General features: G+C 38.7%; 1 protein-coding gene across 1 annotated transcript in view; it reads right to left on the reverse strand.

Moving 5' to 3' along the window:
- Positions 1–7904: 7904 nt before the first annotated feature.
- The window catches only part of ATP1B3 (ATPase Na+/K+ transporting subunit beta 3), a 46368-nt gene continuing 27176 nt past the window's right edge, over positions 7905–27096 (reverse strand). The window contains exons 2-7 of the mRNA XM_043595244.1: positions 26936–27064; positions 21750–21857; positions 16072–16256; positions 13867–13917; positions 10101–10187; positions 7905–8574 (exon numbers count right to left, since the gene is read on the reverse strand). Of these exons, the coding sequence (XP_043451179.1) occupies positions 8401–8574; positions 10101–10187; positions 13867–13917; positions 16072–16256; positions 21750–21857; positions 26936–27064 (734 nt within the window). The 3' untranslated portion in view covers positions 7905–8400. The remainder of the gene's footprint in view (positions 8575–10100; positions 10188–13866; positions 13918–16071; positions 16257–21749; positions 21858–26935; positions 27065–27096) is intronic.

Here is a 27096-nt window from a genome sequence, read left to right on the forward strand (position 1 = left end):
TGGATACCTTTTATTTCTTTCTTGTCTGATTTCCGAGGCTAGGACTTCAAGTACTATGTTAAATAACAGTGGTGAGAGTGGACATCCCTATTTTGTTCCTGACCATAGAAGAAAAGCTCTCAGTTTTTCCCCACTGAGGATGGTATTAGCTGTGGATCTTTCATATATAGCCTTTATGATGTGGAAGTATGTTCCCTCTATCCCTACTTTCTTGAGGGCTTTTATCAAGAATAGATGCTGTATTTTGTCAAATACAAATGCTTTTTCTGCATCTATTAGGATCATGTGTTTGTTCCTTTTTTTTTTTTTTAAATTTGGTGTGTCACATTGATTTGCAGATATTGAACCACTCTTGCAACCCAGGAATAAATCCCATTTGATTATGGTGAATAACTCTTCTAATGTACTGTTGGATTTGATTTGCTTGTACTTTGTGGATAATTTTTGCATCCATATTCATCAGGGATATTGACCTATAATTCTCCTTTTTAGTGGGGTCTTTGGTTTTGGAATTAAGGTAATGCTGGCCTCGTATAATGAGTTTTGAAGTTTTCTTTACATTTCTATTTTTGGAACAGTTTGAGAAGAGCAGGTATTAACTCTGCTTTAAGTGTTTGGGAGAATTTCTCTGGGAAGCATCTGGCCCTGGACTTTTGTTTCTTGGGAGATTTTTGATGACTGATTCAATTTCTTTGCTGGCTATGGATCTGTTCAAATGTTCTGTTTTTTCCTGTTTCAGTTTTGTTAGTTATATGTTTCTAGGAATTTATTAATTCCTTCCAGATTGCCCAATTTGTTGGCATATTTTTCATAATCTCTTATAATTGTATTTCTGAGCTGTTGATTGTGATCTCCCCTCTTTCGTTTGTGATTTTATTTGGTCCCTTCTCTTTTTGATAAGCCTGGCTAGAGGTTTATCAATTTTATTAATTCTTCAAAGAACCAGCTCCTAGTTTCATTGATCTGTTCTACTGGTTTTGTTGTTGTTGTTTCTATATCATTTATTTTTGCTCTAATCTTTATTTCTCTTCTGCTGCTGGCTCTTGGCTTTATTTGCTGTTCCTTTTCTAGCTCTTTTAGGTGTAAAGTTAGGTTGTGTATTTGAGAATTTTCTTGGTTTTGAGGTAGGCTTGTATTGCTCCATATTTCCCTCTTAGCACTTTTGCTGTCTCCCGAAGGTTTTGAATTGTCATGTTTTCATTTTCATTTGCTTCCTTGTATATTTTTTATTTCTTCTTTCATTTCCTGGTTAACCTATTCATTCTTTAGTCAGATGTTCTTTAACCTCCATATATTTGCAGCCTTTGCTAATTTTTTCTTGTAGTTGTCTTCAAGTTTCATAGTGTTGTGGTCTGAAAATATACGTGGTATGATATCAATCTTTTTGTACTTGTTGAGGCCTGATGTGTGACCCAGTATGTGATCTGTTCTGGAGAATGTTGCATGTGCACCCAAAAAAGAATGTGTATTCTGTTTTAGGATGAAATTGTCTGAATAGATCTGTTAAGTCCATCTGGTCCAGTGTGTCATTCAAAGCCATTGTTTCCTTGTTGATTTTCTGCTTAGATGATCTGTCCATTGTTGTAAGTGGTGTGTTAAAGTCCACTGCTATTACTGTATTGTTATCTATGAGTTTATATTTGTTATTGATTTATATATTTGGGTTCCCTGCAGGTAGGGACATAAATATTTACAATTGTTAGATCTTTTTGTTGAATAGATCCCTTTATTATGATATCGTGCCCCTTCTTCATCTCTTGTTACAGTCTTTGTTTTAAAATCTAGTTGTCTGACGTTAGTGTGGTTACTCTGGCTTTCTTTTAATGTCCATTAGCATAATGAATGGTTCTCCATCCCCTCACTTTCAATTTGGAGGTCTTTTTAGGTCTAAAATGAATCTCTTGTAGGCAGCAGCGTATAGATTTTTTTTTAACCATTCTATACCCTATGTCTTTTGATTGGAGCATTTAGTCTATTTGCATTCAGAAAAATTATTGATAGATACACATTTAGTGCCATTGTAGTACCTGTAAAGTCAGTGTTTCCTTAGATTTTCTTTGTTCCCATCTAATCTTTGTTGCTTTTGTTCTTTCTTTCCCATTTAAAGGGTCCCCTTTAATATATCTTTCAGGGCTGGTTTAATGGTCACAAACTCCTTTAGTTTTTGTTTGGGGAAATTCTTTATCTCTCTTTCTATTGTGAATTACAGCCTTTCCAGATACAGTATTCTTGGCTGCATATTTTTCCAATTCAGCATGTTGAAAATACCATGCCACTCCCTTTTGGCCTGCCAAGTTTCTGTGGAGAGATTGGCTGCTAACCTTTTCTTCCTTTGTAAGTTAGGGATTTCTTTTCCCTTGATGCTTTCAGCATTCTTTCTTATTTCTGTATTTTGCAAATTTTACTATGATACGTCTTGGTGTTGGCCTGCTTTTGTTGATTTTCATGGGTGTTCTCTGTGCCTCCTGGATTTGGATGTCTGTTTCCTTCCCCAGATTAGGGAAGTTTTCAGCTGTAATTTGCTAAAAGAAACCTTCTCTCCCTTTTTCTCCTCTCTTCTTCTGGGACTCCTATGATAGGAATGTTACTATGCTTTATGGAGTTGCTGGGTTCCCAGTCTACATTTGTGATCCAATTATTTTTCTTTCCCTCTTGTCTTCAGTTTATTATTTTCCATAATTTTATCTTGTCTATCATTTGTCTGTTCATCTGCTTCTTCCATCCTTGTGGTTATTATAGCCAGTTGGTTTTGCATCTCAGTTACAACATTTTCTTATTTTGGCATGACTAGTTTTTAGGTCTTTTATCTCTGTGGTAAGGGACTCCCTGGTGTCTTCTATGCTTTTCTTAAACCCAGCTAGTATCCGTATGATTGTCATTTTAAATTTTGGTTCAGGCATATTACATCTGTTTTGATTAGAGCCCTGGCCAAGACCTCTTGTTCTTTGTTTTGGAATGAATTCCTCCATCTTGGCATTTTGTCTAGGTCTCTGTCTCTTGTGTGTTAGGAATGCCAGTTATGTTTCCTGCTCCTGAGAGTAATGACTACATTAAGAAAAAGTCAGGGCGCCTCGGTGGCTCGGTCAGTTAAGCATCTGACTTCGGCTCAGGTCATGATCTCATGGTTTGTGTGTTTGAGCCCCGTGTTCGGCTCTGTGCTGACAGCCCAGAACCTGGAGCCTGCTTTGGATCTCTATCTCCCTCTCTCTATGCCCTGCTTTCTCTTTCTCTTTCTCTCTCTCAAAAATAAACACTAAAATACATTAAAAAAAAAAGTCATATTCTGTCCAGGGGCTGACGCATCAGAAGTGTTTCTGGTGTATGCTGTGCGCACTTGGCTGTTAGGTTTTTGCTACTCTTTCAGATCAGTCTTCTGCAGAGCTTCTTGCCTGCAGTGGGGACTGTTTGGACGTTGTCCACTGTGTAGGATGTTTTAGCTAGGTGTATTTTGGTCTGTTTGTTACAAGAAACTAGATCCTATTTCCCCTAGAGCTGAGCGCTCTGTGGTCAGTGGACTTGGTGCATGTGAGGGTTTGGGGGCAGTTTGTGCTGGTCTTCTTGGGGGAGAGGCCTGCTGCTGCTCTGATTCTCAGGTACACTTGCCCTAGTCCAGAAGAACCAGTAGAGTTCAGGGGAACGTTTGTGTAAGTGACTCAAGCTTCCACTGTAGATGCTGTGCTGCTCACTAAAGTCAGTCCATGTTGATGGGCAGGGGTAAAAATGGTGTCAGCTGGCTCTCTGGCACCCTAGAGGGGAGTTTGTGCTCTCTACTATTCAGGAAGTGCTCACGGAAGAGTGAACAATCTTCCCTCATGTGTCCCAGGCATCCCTCAGATCGCTGCCTTCACCCTGTCTGCATCTGAGCCATCTGCCCACCCAGCAGCACAGTGCTCCTGTGTTTCATCTCAGGCACACTGGCTGGGTTTCAAAAGTCAAATTTAGGACCTGGCATGGTGCACACCAGCACTTATCCTCTGGGAAAGGGTCTTGCTATGCTGCGGCTGGTGCTGGTTTGTCTTAGAAAGGTAGTTGCAGGAATGCACAGGGGCTTAGAGTTTATGGTAAAGTGCAGCAAAAAGCAGGTGCCCAGGTTCACTGCCCTCAGTAGGTGCCTCTACTCATACACGAATGAACAGGGCAGCTCAGTGGCATCCACCACCTCTTTTGTCCCAAGAACCAGTGCCATCTCTTCCAAAAGCACTCCAAGGGGAATGGTCTCTCCAAGTGTGACCCAGGGGATCCTCAGACCACACTGTCTGCTCTTGGGCCTCTGCCCTCCTTCGCTACAGAAGTAGTGCTATGCCAACCAGGCTATACCCCAGCAATGGTGCAGACTTCTATAACTTCAGACTTTTAGTTCTGCTGCTTGTAAAAATTTGATAATCAGCCCCTCTAATTTTCCCTGTCAATGGTTTTGGGGAATTGTCTTTTGCGTGCAGTGCCCTGCATGCTGTGCTCGCTTGCTCTCTGCTCTCCATGGTCAGGGCTCCTTCCTGCCCACAGTACCTGAAATTCTTTTCTCTCCCAAGTCCTGTCTCCACATCTCCTATCTTACATGATGTGGCCTATTTTTTCTCTCTGGTTATGCAGTTTGTCTCTTAGTCCTCAGATCGATTCTTGGATGTTAAGAATTTGGTATTTCTCTAGCTGTGTTTGAGGAATGAGGCAAGTATAGGGTCCCTCTACTATTCTATCATATTAACTCCTCCCCCTTCTTCTTATTTTGAGGGGTGTTTACTTTTGATTGTTCTCCAGATCACTAGTCCATTCTTCTGTATCCTCTAATCTGTTGATTCCTTCTAGTGCATTTCTCATTTTCTTCTTCAACCGTGATTGGCTCTTTTTAATACTCTTTTTGAAACTGTGAATATGTCATGTCCATTCTTCTCTCCAGTCCAGTGATCATCTTTATGGCCATTACTTTGAACACTGTATCAGGTAGACTGGTTATCTCCTTTTGATTTCATTTTCTCCCTCTGGTTTTGTCTTGCTCTTTAATATGGAGCATATTCCTATCATTTTGGCTGACTTTGTTTTTCTCTGAATTAGAATAGCTACTTCTCCTAAATTTGAAGGACTGGAGGACTGGTCTCATGTATACTTGTCCCCTTGTGCAGGCTGAATTTCTGGCAACTTTGGTTGTTTGCCTAGAATTGTGGTGGCATGGGCTGGGTTCTTGGGGGTATTCCATGATGGGGTTGCCCTTGGGATGTTGAAGCTGAAGTGGGCCCAGGGTGGGGTGGTCCTGTGAGTTTCCATCCAGAGTGTCCTGACAGCTGATGTTGGCACAGGCCATGGCAGTCCTGGGACTCTCTAGAAGGCACCCTGGCAGGACAGCTAGAGCTAAAGTGAGTGCACACCAGGGTGTCCTGGTGGGGAGCTTGGAGCCATTGTGTGCCATGGGCTAGGGGCACATTTATGGGGTGGCAGGGGCCAAAATGAGCAGGAGCATGGAGATCCTGGGACTCTCCACTGGAGTGTCCTAGCAAGCTGTCTGGAGCCTAAGTGGTGTGGGTCTAGAGTGTTCCAGGATGCTTCAGACTGGTCACCTTGTTGAGACAGGTGCTGTAGTGAGCATTGATCAGGAGTGTTCTGGTGTACACCACACCGGGCTGCCTTGGGCTAAGGGGTGACAAGTAGTCGGGCTGACAGTAGGCTGATGACAGTGCCTGGACCCTGCTCCCATCTGATATCAAGGTGAAGGGTGAATGTAGATGGTAGCAATCACCAGTCCCTCCAACCCTGAGAGTTCCAACAGGTCCCATCCATTTGGTAGGGTTCTAGTGCTGTTAATTTTTATACTCTCAAAGCCCTTTTAAATCACAGCTTTTTTTTTTTTCTGTGCCCTCAGACATACGTGTTCAGTCTTGTAGTACTATTCCACCCCATGGCAAGCATCAGGGTTGGGGTTTCCCTTTGTTACAGTCTTGTCTCTCTTACCATTCTCTATGTGGTCTGTCTTGTTCTACAGCTATTCAGTTAGCTGTCTTCAGGAGAAAATGCTCTATAAATATGTATAAATTTGGTTGTGTCCATGGAAGGGAGTTCAGGGTCTTTTACCTTGCCATCTTGGACCCTGAGCCCCTAACCTGCTGGATTTTTAAGTATTAGCTAAAGTCAGCTGACAGTTGAATTTTTCTCCATCCACTAGTCAAACCAGTGCTGGATCCAATCACCAAGGATGCAAATCTGGTTGTCTTTATTCCTTTGGTCCCTTGTTATTCAAACTGTGATCTATGAATAAGCAGAATAGCCATGACTTAAGAAATTGTTGCATATAGAGTCTCTTATGGAATCAATCTGCATGTAAGAGGTCTGGTGAAGTTCTGAGGAAAACGTGAAATGAAGCAGAAATACAGATTCAGATGGTGTCCAGAGTCCCTTTCATTCCCAAACTCTTCATCTTCATCATATAGGCCCAGCTCCTTCCAACCCTCCCCTCCACAAAACACATCTCTAGAGGGACCTTTGTAGAGGAGTCATAACCCACCTCCTTGGACACTTGCACATAATTGCCATTACTGTAATTACACCACATCTTGTCCCAGGGCCTATTTCCCTCTCATTTTCCAGACCATGTCTTCATCTCTATATCCTCAGTCTGGCACATCAGTAACCTGGCACAGAGCAGGCCTGTGATCATTGTTAAAAACCCCTAATTTCAGTAGAAGAGAGCTAGGAAGAGTTGGGGAGGTCAGCTGAACTCATGCAGCAATCAGGGGCTGAGCCATGCCCAAACTCCTGAACCAGGGAGGCACAAATATGATTTAGTCACTTCTGTGAATATCCTATTTGTATTCTCTACAAAACCCACTTCCCCATTTTGGTTATCTCCATTCTTGTTTCATGTTCTGAGAACTAGTTTGTTTTTATCTAAGCTCATTAGAACACAACTTCAATCTGTGTTATACTCCAAAGACACAAAAATACAAATTTAACTGAATACATAATAATATGAATTCCACAACCAACAACTGAAGACCTGTTCACACGGGACCAGCTAAAGTGATGCTCTAGCTGTAGCCCATGACATTGCTTTAGCACTGTAGCGTTTTTGAAATTGTTTTCCACTCTTAAAAGAGGGCAGAATGGAAAATCAAAGCCCAGAAGTTGTTTGTGTCATTAACAGCTCCAAGAATCATTTTCTTTAGTTGCAAAGAAGATTCTAAAACAAAAATCTGTTATTACGAAGATCTTAGTGGCAGAGAGGCTGCCACTGGGTCAACAAGGCCATTTGGCTAGCCAAGACCACTTGGAGCATTGATGTTTTCTCCAGATAGCTGTTCCTGAACCAGCTGGGTTGTGTCACAAACCAGTGTCATCCTGGCTTGTACCAACACAAAGAAAACCTCAAGATTATCAGCTTTAGCATTAAGGATAAAAATCAAAACTGGCTTAAAAAAAAAAAAAACACCCAGAGATGATACAGGAAGCATACCTTTCAACAGAGGAGAAAATAGCTCACATTATGAAAATCATACCATTACAAACATTGACTGAAGGAGAAGATATTTCACGACACTAAAGCATGCTGAAATAAAGCTGGTTTGAAGCTTTGAATAAGTTCCAAGTTTTTAAATTTCACAATTTATATTTTTTATTAGAGTCCACAGTCTGCTAAATAAAAGCAGTCACAATATATTTCACAAACTATTGTACAATTTAAATCATATGAATTTAACTCCATAAAAAATTAGGTGCATATTCATAGTGGCTAACTTAAAAATGCTGTTTCATCTATGGTCTACAATACTTGATAACAGATTTTAGTTCCAGCACTAAAAATAAACCCATCAGTATATATATATTTTTTACATGTTTTACAACAGAAAGTTTGTGCTCTTAATCAAAAAGATCCACAGACTAATTCAGCATGTAAAAAATAATTTTACAAAACATCCAAGTCAACCTTTCAAATCCACTTTTATTTTCTTTTTTCCTCATCACATACAGAAGTTCTCCTCACACCACATTTCTTGCAGCTATGAAAGTCACTTGTTGTTCAGGTACCATTTTATCCCTACAACTTTGCTGGCATCAAAATAGGAAGTTAACCAGTGTTAAATCTATAAAATATTTACATAGCACAGCACATTAAGCTTTAGACACTTGGCAATTAAACCACATAAAAATAAGCCCCCTGTACTACATGTTCAGAATCGGTGTTCATGGTCCCTATCTGGCGACTGTACACTGGTTCAAGAGGCAGCAGAGGCAACAGGCAGTTACTTCAGAGGACACCGAACACTATGATCTGGAAGCATGTTAGGATGTTACCCAGTGTCATGCACCACCCCACCTTTCTCCAAGGTGGTCTCAAAATTCTAGAATGGCAGGTCCAGCTGATACAAAACGAAGACAGACAACACAACATTTACTCTGTGGAGATCCTAACTCCTACTATGCACGTGCTGTGATTTTGAACACAACTCGTCCTAAAAACTTGTCACGATCATCCTGGTTTTTTAGGTTGGGTGATCCATCAATCTTGCATTCGACTGTTACTTCTTTTACGGCACTGCTGCTAGCATTAAAGGACACCTGGACAGCAACTAATGGCTGCAGATAACTCACCTGGCAAATAAAGGAAAACACATTAATTCAAATGCTACAGTAACTTCATGTACGTTCTGTGCCTTTTATCAGGCTTTAGATGTATCCCATAGGTTGTAATTTGGTTGTGTCAATCATGATCATTTTTTAGACATTCTCGATAATCTTGGTTTGAGTTTCCTCTTTCACCCAAGGACTACTCTACTGATTACCCAGATCTCCTATATCCTTACTACGGTTGCTGTATAATCTGATGCAAATATATTCCTAACTATATTACCATCACTGTGGTTTCTAGATACATTTCTTCACTAAAAGGAACTAGGGGGCTGATTTCAGGACTGGGGCAGAGAAACTGCAAGATGAATCTGGAATGTCTTACAGTGCTAGAAACAATCATGGAAGCATGTCTAAAGGACATAGGAACCAGCCTGAAGGTCTCTCATTGGCCAAATCTGGGACAATTTTAGCATCAAAATAAACAGAACAGATAATGAGTCCATGACAATATACAGATGGAAATAAATGGTGGCAAGAAGGCAAAGCTCTTTCTCAGAACAGATTGCCACCCTGTAAATGGAGAAAGGAAAAGATGGAATTAGAAAACATCTGGGAACAACCCAGGCAAGAATCAATACATGCTTCAAGTGAAGGGAGAAACAGAACTGTGTAGACTCTCCAATTACTCTCTCCACATAATATTTACTGATTACAAAAAAAACAAACACCTGGCGGATAACACCTTAATCAAGTTAGTGTTTAAGATTACTATCACCACTAATGTGACCAATCAATACCACATCCCTCCTGATATGCTAATTCCGAAAACATTTCTTCCGAGGCATTCTTGCAAAAAAATGTACATTTTACATAATCATGAAAAACATCAGACAAACTCAAGTTGAGGAATGTAAACAAAACAGGCACCAAAAGGCCTGTGTTCATTTAAGAGAGTACAAGGGCATGAAACAGACTGAGGAACTGTTCCAGGTGACCAAAAATGTAACAGTGAGATATCCTGCACTGGGAAAACATTTTTTCTTTTGCAATAAAGGACACTACTGGAACAACTAGTAAAATATTGACTAGGTCTGTAGATTGGATGACAGTCCTCTTGTCTTTAGGAAAATAAAACTTAAGCATTTAGGGCAAGAGGCACATGTTTCATTAGTCCCAAAAGGTTTAGGAAAAAAATTACAGAGACTGGAAACACAAATGAGGTAAAATACTAACACCTGGGAAATCTAGGTAAACGGTCTACAGAAATTCTTTGTACTATTCTATCCGTTTTGTTTTTTCACCTCTGTATACTGTCTAAGCAAATTCTTAACGAAAGAGAAAATGATATTTTGAAAATTTATCGTTAAGTCTTACGTTTTGAACTGTAGATTGGCGGTGGGGAACCTCTACTTGGCATCACCATTTGAAGACCAGAATAGAAGATACACAAATTACACATAACATGTGTCTGCCGACAAGTGATATTTTAGTACAGATGTACCAACTTCCCAAGAGTCATAACCACTTATGAACTTCTAAGTACTTACATGCAGTTTTTTCCCATAATATGGAAAATATTTTAAATCTATAGCTCCATTGGGAGGATAAGTTGATAGAGCTGCTGTGTTTTCACTCTAAAGTAGAAAACAAAAGAAACCCCTTTTTAGGTCACAAAAACCAAAATGTATATTAAGGCAGTATCAATTATAAACAGTATGATGATGTTACAATGCTATCCCAACTGCATTAATTACAAGTGTATTTTTGAGAACAGATGTGCTAATCTTGATTTAAATCCTTGGACATAAACTATCCTGATTCTCTTTACATTTCCTGATAGACCCTACATGCTGTTCCATGAGAGTCCCTTCTAACTCACAGCCCAACATCTATTCATACACTGTCCTAAAATCTTATCTGCCTCTAACTACTAAAATGCCAGTTCTCCAGCCACTGACAGCAGGAATGCACCAGTCTGTATGGACCAGTGTATTCCTGAAATGACTTAAAATACTGTGCTTCCACACTGTAGAATGTGTGGCTGGCCTAGGAGGCAGCAGGTCGAAAGTTTTCTGTGCTTAGTAATGGTAACCAGAAGGGTAAACTATGACGCAAGTGACAAAAGTCTTCTCAACCAATTTAAATACCTTTGAATTTATGAGCACGTGTAAATCAAAGTACTGAAATTACTGGAATTATATTCCATGTACTTAAACTAATAAACATAACATAAAATACACAAGTTAATCCTTCACAATCCAACTCATGATGATATCTCAATTATCATCTCTTCTTGATAGAGAATTCTCAAGTAACACATTCTGAATAGGACTAATTTTAATGAGTAACTTTAACACACAATGAGTAGATGACATGGACTAAAATCAGTGGAAGTTTACTAAGCGCTAATTAAAATATTAGAAAATGCTTGCATCCTAATTTCTATTTTGTAAAGCACACAGGAAACACTATAGCAAAACTAAGAATCTCCTCTAAGGAGAAGTCCTACTCTGCTTCTCTATCATGAGTAGCACGTGTGAGGAACAAGTGACAAAGCAAGACGGCACAAAGCACAGAGTGATGCTACCCCACAGAAGCTGACAAGGCTAAGAGAAACAGTAAAAACCATGTTCAGTCACCACCCTACATTTGTACTCTATAATTAAAAAATAATCACTGTGATGAGTGCCCTTCTGTACTAATTGCTTTTGTTTAACCTATTTTCTCTTAATACATGAGCCTACTTCACAGAAACAGAGATGTTCCCCAACACATAAAGGAGGTTTTCTTTGGGTTATAGTTTACTGAGCTGGAAATTCCAGCCAGACACCACACTTAACTTACACTGACCTCATTTAGGTCCAACACCCTTAAGTGTGCAGGATCAGTTACAAAGAGGGGAACTGAGGCTCAGTTAAGAGGAGATGCTCAAGATCACCCAGGGTGACTCTTCATTGTTCTCTTGGTTTGTACCAAAAACGTAACATTGGCAGGCTTTTACTTAAACTTGTACTTTTTATACCTTCTGTTAAAATAAACATTTAGAAATTATGCATATCTGAATACTGAGATACTTTAGGGTGAAGCATACATGTCACAGTTTTCTAAGTATATGAATGACATCATATTAGAAACTAGGAGCAACTGACAGTCACTAAGTTCCACTGAAAACAAAGTTTTAAAATCACATTTTTTTTATACAGTCGCCACCCTTAAAAGACTTGAAGAACACAAATTGGAAATGGGTAGTCATTTACCTTTTTCTTCTGCATTTTTCTATATTAATAGGATTTATTTTTATAGAAAAAAATGGAAAAAAATGACAAAAGGAATATTCCATCTTTTGTAGGAACCATCTTTTAAATGCTCAAGAGCATGTTGTCCTCAATATTTCAGTATTTTCAGAACTCTTACATAAACGCAATTAAAGCAGATCATATTTAAGAGTACAAGATAAAGACAAATATAATGGAAAACAGCAACTATGATGATGTGCAATAAATGCGGCCATCTGCCCTACAGAACCACCTCTAAAATGTACGCACCCCCCCATTACTCCTTTGTGACTAACCTAGGAGTACTAGGCAAAATTTTGCAAGCTTTCTAAAAACAAAAATATTCCACAACTCAATTAACAAAATCCCCCTCTAGTTTATGAACTTTACACATAACTCTTGAAAGCAAAAGGGACAACAAACTGAAATCTGAGTCATTAGACCAGGATTTTTCATTAACATTTCCACCAACTATTCTAGAAGCAAAGGATATCCAATAGATAGAAGTCCAGTTTAAACCCTAAGGGAACAGTTACATGGAGTTGTTTATACTGCCCAAAGGTTCACAAAATTGAAATCTTAGGAAAGAAGTTTACTAAAGCTTTTGGCCTTCTGGCCAAAATGTGCTTTCCTTTCTTAGTAGCATTGGCCCCGTAGAGCCCCTGCTCCAAGCTTATCAGTGTGGTCCACTCACACACAAAGGCAAAAGCTCCTGCGTCCAGATACACAGTCCTACGTGGTCACGAAAGTAGCACATCTAACCTGGCCGGAGCCTGGCACCTGAGCCTCAGAAACTTCCTACTTGGAAAGCTTGCAAGCAAGAACAGAATAGTTGCTTTTTCTAAATGTATCTCATAGCCATAATGCTTCCTTTTCATCTTAAGAGATACTAGCATATGCTTACTTCATTTTCAGCAGGATTTATCAAGAAAAGCTCAGCTTAGATGTAGCATCTGGTTGTAAGCAGCATACTGACTGAGCTATGTTAGTATAAGGAGGTAAAGGGAACTGCCGAGGATTCACACACTTATACTTCAACCCAGATGAGAAGCCACAAACTTTCTGGCTTTTTATTCTAGTCTAAATAGTGAATACTCAAAAGAAGTAAGGATACTCTAAAGCAGAAATTCTCAAAGCATGAGCCCCAGACCATCGGCATCACCATCACCTGGAAACTTGAGTTAGAAATGCCAAGTTTGGGCCTCACCCCAAAACTAGGGAGTCAGAAACTTTGGGAATGGGACCCAAAACGTCCTCCAAGTGATTCTGATGCATGAATGAATTTGAGAACCACGGAACAAGAGATTTCTGCCCACATAAGAAATCCATTCAAGGCGGAAAGGAATATAATTTTCTTCACAAACAACTTGAGAAGTGATTTCAAAGTAACATTTCAAGTAAAATACCTTTGACATAGATTTAGAGCTGGAATGCTAATATTTTGCACAACAATAAAATTAAATGTAGAACTTTACATTTCTCCTTAGAACTCTTACCCATCAATTTACATATTTGTCTTAGTTGCACTTGCAGCATGGAGAGAAAACAAAAGAAGTTATGAGATGAAAACTTCACAGCACTCTGGAAGAAAATAAAGTAGGGGTAGGAGAGAAAAATACTGCCTCCACCTTAAGGAAAATGTATCCTCTTTCCTGAAATCTCAGATGCCATTGATGTACACCGATTTATGTACTATTAAGATAGAAAAAACTCTTATGATACAGTATTAAGATGCAATTAACTATAAGGCCATCCCCAATTTCAGTGTTATTAAGCTAGAAAAAAGTGATCTCAGAATCAATGAAAGATGGTATATGCAAAGGCAGTGTCTGTGAAATCAATGCTCATGGAAAACACGTCTTTAGGAATTATCATTTGCAAGTAGAGAAGGGCTCTACACCCAAAGTTCGGTGGAATTTGATTCTTTTAAGATTGGCACTACAGAGGACTTTCAAAAAGGGACAGGAAGAAAAAACAATGACTAAGACTCACAGACTTTTAAAATATTCAGATATACTAAAGCTTTTTGAATACTAACCTTTGAAATACATTCTATCCTTGGTTCTCCTTGAGGCTTTAATCCAATTATCTAAGGAAAAGAAAAACTAATTGAAACATCACAAATGTATATGAAAGAACCTCCTGCGTTGTTGCTAGGCACCCAGAGATGGAAGGGTTGAGATGCATATCAACTCTAGGTATTAAAACCCTATTACATCTGCCTTTTACTCTTGTGTAGAGGATTACAATGGACTTTTTAATATAATAATCTTACCAATTTGCTGTCTTATTGTATTGGGGCAGTGCAGAAAATAAATCAGTTCCTGAATAAAACACAGTATTGCACTTTGCTACCCTTAAACCAAGAAGCAAACGGAAACTTTTAATGCAAACGTAAGAATTGCAGAAGCACAATAAAACTGTTTTTCACGAAACTGTATTAGGTCAAACCCTCAACATTTGTTTCCATAAAGCTTGCATGGAGCCTTACCATATTTCCCATCGATCTATTCCACAAAAATGCATACACTGGGATGAATCCCATTTTAAGACACAGTACCATTCAGTTCTACGTAATAAAGCTACTTTCATGTATGTAGCGATTTAACTAACTCTGAATGGCAATAGATACTTATTTTGTGGGAGGATCTTTTTATGTTTTGAAGTTATATTCATTTTACATGCGAATGCCTGTAAATGTAAATATTCCTCCCAAGATGTAAGTATTATGGAACCTAAATAATATCAACATCTTTAACTATCGTTGCCTATGTGAGGACTTTGGAACAAACTCTACTGGGATTAAATCCCCTGCTACACTCAGCATGCATAGCTCATGAATGATCCATACTTGAGCTTGATGTTGTCATCTTGTCATGCCCTGTAAAGCCATGTCCCATCAGCCAAGTATAATCTCAGACCCTCTGCATTCAAAGAGGACATACTGAAAGAGAAAAACAAGCTTGGAAGGTTGGTCCTGTAGGAGAAGGAACTGGAACTTGGCTTTATACTCGGAATAGATTTTCCAGGAATCTAGACTTTATGAAGATATTCACTTCTGGAAGGCTGGGATTCTAAAAGGCATTTCTGTTAAGGTAAATACATTTACTTCATCTTACAAGCTAGACTGTCAAGTTTCCCATTACTCTTGGCTTATTTGGTTAACTTTAATTTAATGAAGTCTTGCTGAAACATTCGACTATAATTATTCTTGAGTACCTACTATGTGTCAGGCAATGTTTCAGAACGATCTCTAGAGTACGATGGGATAATTAGGAACTTGTCATTGTCCATGTGGGGAAAGGAGGAGAGACCGGAGGGGTGTCAGTCTGGGTACGTAGGGGTCTAGCTGGCTCTTCCTATAGGGAAACTCTTTATTTAGCAGTGCCAAGAGATGGTAGCAATTGGCTTATCAAGGGTAACTTTAGTGATAAACTCATGATCTTGAGAGGTCTCCACCTGTTTAAGAAACTGCCTTTTCTTGGAGTAAATGATCAGGAATAACCTAATTCTTCAAGGGAGACCTTGCAGGCCTCAAAAGGGTAACTGTGTCAGAACACAGCTCTGCAATACAATATTTACAGAGCAGAAAGGTACAGGGGTTAGAGATCACTTATTACATAAGAAAAGCATCTTCTTTTGCACAATGACTCCCAGGTCATACTTACTAACACACAGAGAAGCTAATGAGCTTCAAAATTTTCTAATGGCTATATAATTCAGGAACATCTTCTGGACACCAAAGCAAAATGCTACTACTTTGGTTACAACCGTTAACACCCCACTGAGCTCATTATAATGCAATTTTATTTGTATCTCTACTTTTTAATTATATGTACATACACTATAAAACTATGCTTTGCTACTAAATATTCAAAGTTTAAACTAAAGCCTAATAGATTCTCAATGGAATTTTAAATTTATAACCGGATTCAAAGATGAGCACTGCATGTTAATAAAACCATGCTTTATGTATGACAACCAGAATACCTGCCCCTTGAAGCATTAACCTATGCCTAAATGCATGTAACTAAAAAGGGAAAAGCGTAAGTTGTTTTACTTCCCTAATCCATGATTGATTTAATAAACCAGTCTTGGTTTTTGCTGTATTCACTTTCTAAAGGTCAATTAGTATCACTGCTAACCTTTTATGCAAGTTACCCCTAAATGAGAAAAAAACAGTTCCAAGCTACTCAATAGAGGATATTAGAAAAAAAGCAGCAGCAGCAATATAGGTACATACTCTGTTCATTTTCACAAGAATACAAGGATTTCCTCTGGAGTAGCCAAACTCTGGATCATCCACACCACTGCATGCTTCAAGTAAGGCAACAGGAAACTGACATGCATGATAAATTGGACCCTTCTGTACAAAAAGCACTCGGTCAGGACAAGCTGTGAGATTCTTCTGTTCTTCTAAATCATATGCTAAAAAAAAACCAAATATGCGTATATAGATCAGCTAGAAATAGATCTTAAATACAACTAGGAACACATCATCCTTTGGACAACACTCTTCAAAAACAAAAAGAACATGCTAATTACCATATTATTATTCTAGGTAAAGAATGTTAAGTTTGTCCAACTTTTAACAGGTTTACTAAGCTGTAACACTTCAGATGTTTACTGCATTCAACAATAACAAACTGGATTACAGATCAATGCCTTCTGTTACCATCAGGTGGCGCCAGCCATGACTATTGCATTATCTGAAAGCTCATGGCGCAAAAAGATAATGACAACCTATAAACTTGTCCAATCACTATGCTGTACACCTGAAACTAATGTAACATTATGTGTAAACTATACACCAATTTAAAAAGAAAGGTGAGAACATAAAAAGGCATTGCCACTTCTCCCCCTATGGAATTTACAATGTAACAGGGAAAACACACAATTTTAACTGAAGGGCCTACAGACACAGAGTGCTATGGAACGCTCTTCGGCAGGGACTACAACAAAGCTGAGCATCAAAGGTACCTGTGAGTTAATATTAAGTTAGAGGTAACATCTTAGATAAACTCAGTGATAAAGGAGTAGAATGGTTACAATTTGGAGATGGGGAAGAAAGGAGAGGGAGAGACACACGATGGTTTTTCTGCTGTTTGCTCCACACTGGCACAGTTTTAGGCAAAAGTGGCACAACAGTGAGCAAACCTGACGTGGTCCCTGCCCTCAATGAGTGTGTTTATTGAAAGATACTAATAAATAGTTAAGATCTACCACAGTGCCTCAATAAGAACTGTTGGTGTGTGGGTACAACTGGTACCAGAAAAAGGTCACTTAAAATGAATTCAACCAAAACAGGAACAAAAATTGCAAAGTAAATGTATTTACAAGAAAGTGCAGATCTTTACTTTGGGGGAAAAATTGTCAAAAATCTTTAGTTTCATCTTATATATATAAAAAATTAGATGATAATTGGAATTATGTACTCATTTAAAAGAATGATTCAAATATTTGGGAGGTGGGGTAAACTTTAATAACACAAGAGGTACCTATCATATGACATTCATCACTTTTTGACTCTGGTGGCACAATCATAAAGATCATTTTGCGGGGCGCCTGGGTGGCGCAGTCGGTTAAGCGTCCGACTTCAGCCAGGTCACGATCTCGCGGTCCGTGAGTTCGAGCCCCGCGTCAGGCTCTGGGCTGATGGCTCAGAGCCTGGAGCCTGTTTCCAATTCTGTGTCTCCCCTCTCTCTCTGCCCCAAAAATAAATAAACGTTGAAAAAAAAATTTAAAAAAAATCATTTGGCAAGAGATATTCAAGGCTTTCACTGCATACACTTTTTGGTAATATATCCATTCGTTCAGTGACCACTTTTGTATTAATTGTGCCATGTTCTACTTCCATACAAAACCACAATGCAGGAGGTTGTATGATGGTCACATTATGAAGAACCCCCAACCCCCAAGTCCAAGGTATCATGGGGACACAGACAGGTCACTGACCCCAGACAGAGTAACCAAAGAGCCCTATACACCCGAGGAAAGTCTAAAATAAGAAAAAGGTCAATGAGTGGGTGTGTCTATAAAGACCTAAAAGTAAAGAGGTAATTTGAACAGAATGCAACTTCAAATTGTAAGCAGTATCTATTAGAAAAAAGAAGACAATGTATCTTTTAACCAGAGATGGTACACTTTAACAGCAGAAAGGCTTTCCTAAAACTCAGCAATGACAACTGAAAAAGTAGAAAATGAGAGAAAAACAAGAGAACTAAGAGCCAACTAAGAGAACAGTTCTAGAAAGAACCAGAAAACTGAGTTGTGGAAATGATCAAAGTAATTAATAGAAGGTAATTTCTGTGAAATTATTTTTGAAAGATAATAATTAATTAACCTAAGCCTTCATCCTGAAAGATCTCCATCAAGTTCCCAGTAAAGTTCTATTTTATTTTTTAAGTTTAGAGAGAGGGAGACAGAGAATCCCAAGCAGGCTCCACACTGTCAGCACACAGCCACATGTAGGGCTCAAACCCATGAACTGTGAGACAGTGAAATCCAGAGTCAGATGTTTAACACTGAGCCACCCCAGGTGCCCCCCAGTAAAGTGGTATTTTAAAGACTGAAGCTAAAGTAAATTTTAGAACCCCAAGGAAATACATAAAAAAACAAAGTAAAAATCCAGTCTTGTGGAGGAGAAAAAGGCAATACAAAGTAACTAAAATTCTAGATGCAGCTAAACTACCACCTATAAATGCAGACTGAGGTCATTTTCAGAAATGAAAGGACTCAAAATTTACATTTCATGTATCTTATCTTATGAAGTTATTTGAGAATAAATATACTTCACCAAAACTAGGCAGTAAATTAAGAAAAAAGGCAGGAGCCAAGAAACAGTGGATCCAGCTAAAGTGATAAAAAAAAAAAAAAGTCCCAAAATGACAGCTGTATAGTAAAGTTCTAAACAGTTACTAGTACAGACTATGGCAGGAAGGGAAAAGCTCTAAAGAGTTTTCCAGGAAAAAAAAAAAAAAAAAAAAAAAAAAAGGACTTAAGAGGATACCTCAAATAACAGTGTGCAAATAAGGGAGCCAGAAGAGTATCTATAGATGATGGAATAAGACATAAAGATTAAGTACAGAAAGGCAACCAATAGCAAAACTAAAAATAATAATTACTAAACTGGGTTGTAGGGTGGAGTGTCTGAGGCATGTGAAGTAAATGCTCATCTGTCATGGCAGGAAGGAAAGACAATATATAAAAGTGATAAATCAACAGCTAGAAGCAAAGTATAACAGAAATACAGAAAAAAATATCATAAGAGAAATTTCAAGAGCATGAAGTTCTTTCCTGTTGAACATGTATCCAGAATCAAATTACTCACAGCCTATAAAGGTTTAAAAAAAAAAGGGGGGGGGGCCTGGGTGGCTCCGTCGGTTGAGAGTCCGACTTCAGCTCAGGTCATGATCTCACAATTGGTGAGTTCGAGCCCTGAGTTGGGCTCTGTGGTGACAGCTCAGAGCCTGAAGCCTACTTCCAATTCTGTCTGTCTCTCTCTCTGCCCCTCTCCTGCTCTCTGTGTCTTAAAAATAAATAAAGGTTAAAAAAAAACATTTACAGCCTCCATTGCTTCCTTTCTTGCCAAGCCACCATTCTACTCATCTGGTTAGTGCAATGGCCTTCTGACTAGCTTCCCTGTACCCTTCAACCCACAGTCTCAAAAAAGCAGCCTGAGTGATCCTTTAAAAGTTGGGAGTGAGATGATGTTATTCCCTGCTTAAAAACCTCCCACTTGGTCAGTGTAAAAACCAAAGAACTTAGTGATGGCCTCTAAGGACCCACACAACCCATCCTTTACTTCCCTAACCTCCTAAAACTCTTGCCCTGGCTTACTCCATCCAGCTCCTCCAGCTTTCCTGATAAACCCTGAATGTGCTGGGCATTATAAATAAGCTTCAGGTCAGTTCCCTCATCTTGATATCCTCCTTAAGGGCCCCCTTCCATGAGGCCTCCTGGACCTCCCTGTTCAAAACTACAACCCTTCCCATCTCCGTTCTCTGCTTCATGTTTCTCCCCAGCACTCATCACCTTCCTGTACACCACTGGACTACAAGCTCCATGAACACACATTTTTTTTCCTGTGTTCACTGATTAAACTTCAAAGAGTGTGTGACATAAAGACAGCCTTGAAAAAATATTTGTCGAGGAAATTAAAAGGACTGCAGCTAGAAAAGAGTAGGGCAGGAAACTGTTTTCATTACAGAACTTTCTTTACTATTTGATTTTTAAGCCATGGATTATACGCTCACAAAAACATCCTTAAAGAACTATCAAGTAAAGATTTAGAAAGTAAAATGGATGGTGTAGGATTGAGGTTTTTGATTTAAGATAAGAGGAAGTTGGAAAGCCTTCAGCAGCCTGCTCGGGGCAGGCTCAAAGGAAGGGCCTTCATTCAGGAATTATATGGTTTCATCTAGGAGAACTATGTGGCTTCATCCATGTGCATTTTATGACAGACTGACAGGCAAAGGATTTTAGAGTACTGGCAAAACTGAAAGTGAAATGAAAAACCATGGAATTAATAAGCTTACTAAAAAGGGAAGTTAGGGAGAAGAGGATGGGACAAAATAAAAGGGTCAGTGAAGTGGAAGTCCCAATGAAGTAGAATAGTGAGGGAAAGTTAAACAATTAAACTACAAGGTTGTGTCAGGAAAGCCTCAATGATTTTGGCAATGGGGTCCTACGTGTTCTTAGGAATGAATGTAGATCTGGAAGAGGTGAGGTGATCATGAACCAACAGGCCAGGGCATGTGATGATTATTCATGTGAATGGTAACACCAAAGAGGTAGGCTAAACCAAACAGGAGGAAAACTGGGCTAGGACAACTATTAGAAAGCATTACAGACTGGCAACTCCAAAACCCACAGCAGATATGTATTTGGATGGGTTATTTATTTTCATTTTTTAAAAAAATGTTTATGTTTGAGAGAGACAGAGATAGAATGTGAGTGGGTTAGGGACAGAGAGAGAGAGGGAAGCAAAGAATCTGAAGCAGGCTCCGGGCTCTGAGCTAACAGCTCAGAGCCCGACGCGGGGCTGGAACCCACCAGCTGTGACATCATGACCTGAGCTGAAGTCGGATGCTCAAGCGACTGAGCCACCCAGGCACCCCTATTTATTTATTTATTTTAAATTAGAACATGAGTGGGGGAGAGAGGCAAAAGAAGAGAGAGAGAGAATCTTAGTAGGCTCCACACTGCTGTGGGGCTCAATCCCACAACCCTGGGATCATGACCTGAGACAAAATAACGATTTGGATGCTCAACCGACTAAGCCACCCAGGCACCCCTGGTTTTGTTCTGTTTTTACGTTTACTTATTTATTTTGGTGTGTGTGAGAGAGAGACAGAGACAGAGAATCCTAAGCAGGCTCAGTGCAGTTAGCACAGGGCTAGAACCCACAAACCGGGGGATCATGACCTTAGCCAAAATCAAGAATTGGATGCTTAACCAATTGAGCGACCCAGGCACCCCTGGTTTTGTTTTGTTTTTAAATAACAAACATCATTCCTTGTTCCCTCCACAAGTAAGTACTACATTGGATTCAAAAGATCCAAATGCTTAGAGGCATTATTTTGTATAATTCAGTTTGCTTTATTAGTCAAATGCTTTTTAATGCAGATATAAATGTCATGTCTCAATAGATTTATTCATATACTTAATACAGAAAAGTCAAATTCAACTGCCCATTGAGCTTAGACCCCTATGTCTTTTCATAAGTTAGAATATTCTCATGACTAATTATAAAATGTACTTGCCAGTCCTCTCAGTTGACTGAGTTTAAGAGAAAAACAAAACAAAACAAAACAAAAGGTAAAACAGACTCTAAGAAAGAGGTTTCTAAAAGTAATCATTATTTGGTACCAGTTTCTCAGTACCTAAAATCTTTTACTTCACTCTAAGAAAAATACTTACGTTTTAGAAAGTTCCTAAGGTCTTCAGTGTACCTTTGATAGGACTCTGGATCAGACGCACTGAATGAATATTCCAATGCAGTTACTGGTTTTGGAAAAACCATAAGTCCTATACAGAGATAAAAGAAAAGGGGGAAGATTAACTGCAGCAAATTCCCTTCTTTCTGCTTATTCTTATACCTAAGGGGCAGATCTCAGTAAATTACATGGAAAACTGTGTTCATAGGTATGCTGAAATTATCAAGAACTTCTCAGTTGATTATGAAGGTACAGACATCTAAAATGAATTGGAAATCTGCAAAATCATCTCAGGCATTACCAATTAAAAACCTCCCTGAAATCTGATAATCTACAGTTAAATTATAATTGCTCTGTTCCTGATTTTAAAAGAGGCAAATTTTACTTTTTACTTCCTACACTCATTTTTCTATCAAATATTTTTAGGTTTTGTCAATTTGCTATTAATCAGAAAAGTTTTAGCAAATCAGTCTCAGCACTTTAGTCATTCAAATTACAACTGTATGGAAACATACATAAAACTTTTTCAGTGGAAGAGGCCTATAAAATTTTAACTCTATGGTTGAATATTCTTCCTTCAATAATAAACACTGCTCTATAATTCAAATGTGGTTTTCACATATTGAATTTGCCATATAACCAACAATTTCATATCAAGTCAACACCCATGTATACAGAACATGTTGCATGAGTTTATGAAAAGAAAATGTAAGCATACTTATCTGTAAGGAAACATAATCAGGCTTCCAACTTTTTTTTTTTTTTTTAATTTTTTTTTTTTTCAACGTTTATTTATTTTTGGGACAGAGAGAGACAGAGCACGAATGGGGGAGGGGCAGAGAGAGAGGGAGACACAGAATCGGAAACAGGCTCCAGGCTCTGAGCCATCAGCCCAGAGCCCGACGCGGGGCTCGAACTCACGGACCGCGAGATCGTGACCTGGCTGAAGTCGGACGCTTAACCGACTGCGCCACCCAGGCGCCCCTAGGCTTCCAACTTTAATGTACGCTTTCTTTGTTTTAAAAGCATCCGATCTAGATTATTAATTCAGCCTTGCACCCAGGCTTAAGAACAATCCTAACATTTTCACTAGCCTCTAAACATTTCCCATACCAAAGTTATTAGAGATGCTATGCCTTGCACTGAATCTGAAAATATACAAATGACAAGGGTTGTTTTGATTTCCATTAAAACTGCTGCTCACAGATCTCTGGTTCTTTTTATTTTTTGTTTTTTTTAAATAGTGTTAACATTTTAGATCAGATCCAGTTTCTTTTAAATCCTTGCCTGTATTGGTTTGCCTTGATCTTGAGTTAAACTAGATGCAATGCTACCCAAATATGATGAAACAATGTTCCTAAATAGCAGAGCAAATCTTCTATATTCAACACAAAAGACCTCCCAATTAAACTCCCTATTCACTTACATAAACAAACCAGAGATCACTTGGATTTAGATAATCCCCTATGCCTGATTTTCCATCCACTGCAACATCTCTGGGCAAAAACTTTATGACTTCTTATAAAAGTATTTAATGAATAATACATCTTACAGTCCAGTATATTAAATGACCATCTGTATATGTCTGAAATTGTTTGCTTTTATTTTTAAGGTTTTATAGCAGGAATAGGATATAATATCCTGCAAGTAAAAAAGTAAGAGAATCAAGGCAGCTTGCAAATAACTGTATTAAAAACCCCTAATTTTAAGAAAAACCCAACATAAAATATTCAGATTGCTAAAGAAATTTTACTTTAATTTTTTAAGTATTTATTTTATATGTAGGCACATATATTTTAAAGTTTATTTGAGAGACAGAACAAGTGAGAAAGGGGTAGAAAGCGAGAGAGAGAGAATCCCAAGCAGGCTCCACAGTCAGGGCAGAGCCCCACATGGAGCTCGAACTCACAAACCGTGAGATCATGACCTGAGCCCAAATCAAGAGTTGGATGCTTAACCGACTGAAGCCACCCAGATGTCCCTAAACTGAAGAAATTTTAAAGAAACACATGAAGATATCTGTGTTTTATACAAAAGATTACATTCCTTTACATGACTACTAGGTTTTTTTTTTTGATAGTGAGAGAGAGCACGCACATGAGCAGGGAAGAGGGGCAGAGGAAAAGAGAGAAAGAGGGAATCTTAAGTAGGTGCCACACTTGGTGCAGAGCCCAACAGAGCTCGATCCCACCACCCTGGGATCATGACCTGAGCCAAAATCAAGAGCCTGGATGCTCCACTGACTGAGCCAACCAGGCACCCCTACATGACTGATTGTATTTATTTTGAGAGAGGGGAGAGAGAAAATCCCAAGCAGGCCCTGTGCTGTTCAGCAGGGAGCCCAATGTTTGGGCTTGATCTCATGAACCATGAGATCATAACCTAAGTCGAAAATCAAGAGTCAAACGCTTAATGGCTAAGCCACCCAGGTGCTCCTAAGGGATTTTTCAATGATTCAATTTGCAAAAACTTTAAGACATGAAAGTCTAAAACTGAATTTTTAAAAAAGATTTTTATTTTATTATTTTTTTAAACACTCTCTCCAGCAAATTTTTTTTTTAATGTTTATTTTTGAAGGAGAGAGAGACACACAGAGCATGAGTCAGGAAGGGGCAGAGAGAGAGGGAGACAGAATCCAAAGCAGGCTCCAGGCTGTGAGCTGTCAGCACAAAGCCTGATGTGGGGCTCGAACTCATGAACTGTGAGATCATGACCTGAGCCGAAGTCGGATGCTCAACTGACTGAGCCACCCAGGTGCCCCAAGATTTTATTTTAAGTAATTTCTACACCCAAAGTGGGGCTTGACCTTACAACCCCAAAATAAAGACTCACATATTCTACCAACTGAGCCAGCTAGGTGCCCCTAAAACTGAACTTCTGATACCCATTACTTCTTAGACCTTGCCTAACAATGCTCTTGGAGCCCTAGTAACTTGCTATTTAACAACGTGTTTGAAACTCTTAAGTAAAAAACCAAAGCAGGCATGTACAGTACAGGTGGATTTTATACACGGTATGCTAAAGTCCTCCAAATAAAGTCTTATCTTACTCAAAATGAAGATCATCAACGGAATGCAAAAACTATAATAACTCCTCTATCACCTTACAATTTAAACCACTGGAATATGGGAATGTGTGCATACAATGTGCATGTTTGTTGGGGTGTGATGGGCAGGGTTTATGTTATATGTATGTATATTTTATGTACCAATTTCAAACCAGCATTTATTTTACCGGGTAGAAACAATATTATGGAAATAATGTTATTTAAAAATAAAATTAAGGAGCGCCTGGGTGGCTCAGTCAGTTGGGCATCCGACTTCGGCTCAGGTCGTGATCTTGCTTGCGGTTTTTGAGTTCGAGCCCCGCGGTGGGCTCTGTGTTGACAGCTCAGAGCCTGGAGCCTGCTTCAGATTCTGTGTCTCCTCCTCTCTCTGCCCCTCCCATGCTCACGCTCTGTCTCTGTCTGTCTCTCAATAATAAATAAACGTTAAAAAAAATTTTTTATAAATAAAAATAAAATATGGTCAATGCAAAAAAACCAGTGTATTAAATACTGCATATAATGCAGAACGTACAAGTAGGAAGAAAAAATATTATCCTTAATCCCTTTGTAAAGAGAATACTTTAACAAACTAATGTATATTCATCCAGTGTTATATATACATATGTATGTGTGTACATATATATTTATTTAAGGTAATGATAAGACTTTAAGTACTATAATATACTTGTAAATAATTTTAAGGAACTTGGTTTGAAACTTGAATATATGGAACACATCTTATTGCTTATATTATTCATGCAATTGTAAACAGTTTATTTCTGAAATAGATCAGATCATGTTCACTGGTAATAAAGTCACATAACTTAGCAAGAAAAATAGTTATCTTAGGATTAGTCTAGGTAGAAGAAAATGCTACAATGAGAGGTGAGGGAAAAATGAGTATGGAGTTAAGTCTCTGATACTTGGTCAAATAAACTAAAAAAGAGAAAAGAGTGATTCCTGATGTTTACACAAATGTTAACAGCAAACCAAGGAAAAGTCATTAGAACAAAATGTTCAAGAAAAGATGCTGGGGAAAGTGGTGTAGTCTGGCTGTTGATATGGCTCATAAATCCATACGATGAGCCAAGATCTATTTCAGAGTTCGTCAACCTTAGCACTACTGACCTTTTGGGCTGGACAACTCTTTGTTGCAGGGGGCTGTCCTGTGCCTTGTAGGATGTTAAGCAACATCCCTGACCTCTGCTCATTAGCAGCATCTCTCGAGGTGTAACAATACAAACTGTCTCCAGATACAACCACAAGGCCCTTGGGGAACAAATCACTGCTGGATGAGAACCACTGCTCCAAAAGGAAACATTCTACTACACTCGTCCCTTCACTGGCCTGCCTGCCCACCCTGCCTGCTGTCCAAATCCCAGTCCTCCATGAGAAGCCTGCCCTTCTCTAGTATCTCTAAAGGTTGTTCACATTTTGGGGAATTATTTATACTGGAGTTCTGCACATTGTTATATTCCTCTATAGAAAGTGCCAGCACCTTGAACGGCCATGTCCAATAACGAAGGTAAAGCTGGCATTCAAATTAGTGTTTCAGTTGAGATTTTCTTCTGTAGTGGACAACCCTGGAGAGTATTTTTTCCTTAAGACAACAGAGAAGAATTGAACACAGTAACAGTATACTCATTTTATTCTCTGATGTATCATTATTTTTCTTACCACTTCCATATTAAGCCATTAAAACTATGAAGCTTTGTAAGACTGGTGCTCTAGCCCAAGCTAGAGCTAAAATGTTTACTTTGTAAGTAAATTACTCAAGGCCAAGTGAAAATGCTATACAATATTTGCAAAAGCCATCCATTGACCATACTGATCAAATTTGGCTTCACTATAATTGTCAATATTCATTTCTGCTTATTCCTGGCAAAGGACTCAAGATTTATCAGCTCAGGTCTTTATATCACTACGTAAATAGAATAGGTTTTCAAATCAGTATGTAAATATAAAAGGTCTTTTTATCAGTATGTAAATATTTAACAACAAAAATCAAAATTTTCACATTACCTAACCCTAAGGCTTAACTTTTTACCTATGTAAAAAATTTACAGTGAAGAAAAAATATAACCAAATTTTGTTAAAAGCCACAATAACTGCAATATAATTACCTGGACTAGGAATCTGGTCACGGTATTTTGGAACCTCATCATTCAGAGTCTGAAGCATAGCCCACATTGTAAATGAGAAGAGTGCAGCCAGGAACCCATAAAAGACTAGGTAGAAGAGCAAGATCAAACCTGCAAAAGAAAATAAAACTTAGGAAATTTAG

This window comes from Prionailurus bengalensis, chromosome C2 (assembly GCF_016509475.1).
Source record: "Prionailurus bengalensis isolate Pbe53 chromosome C2, Fcat_Pben_1.1_paternal_pri, whole genome shotgun sequence".
Taxonomy (NCBI): Eukaryota; Metazoa; Chordata; class Mammalia; order Carnivora; family Felidae; genus Prionailurus; species Prionailurus bengalensis.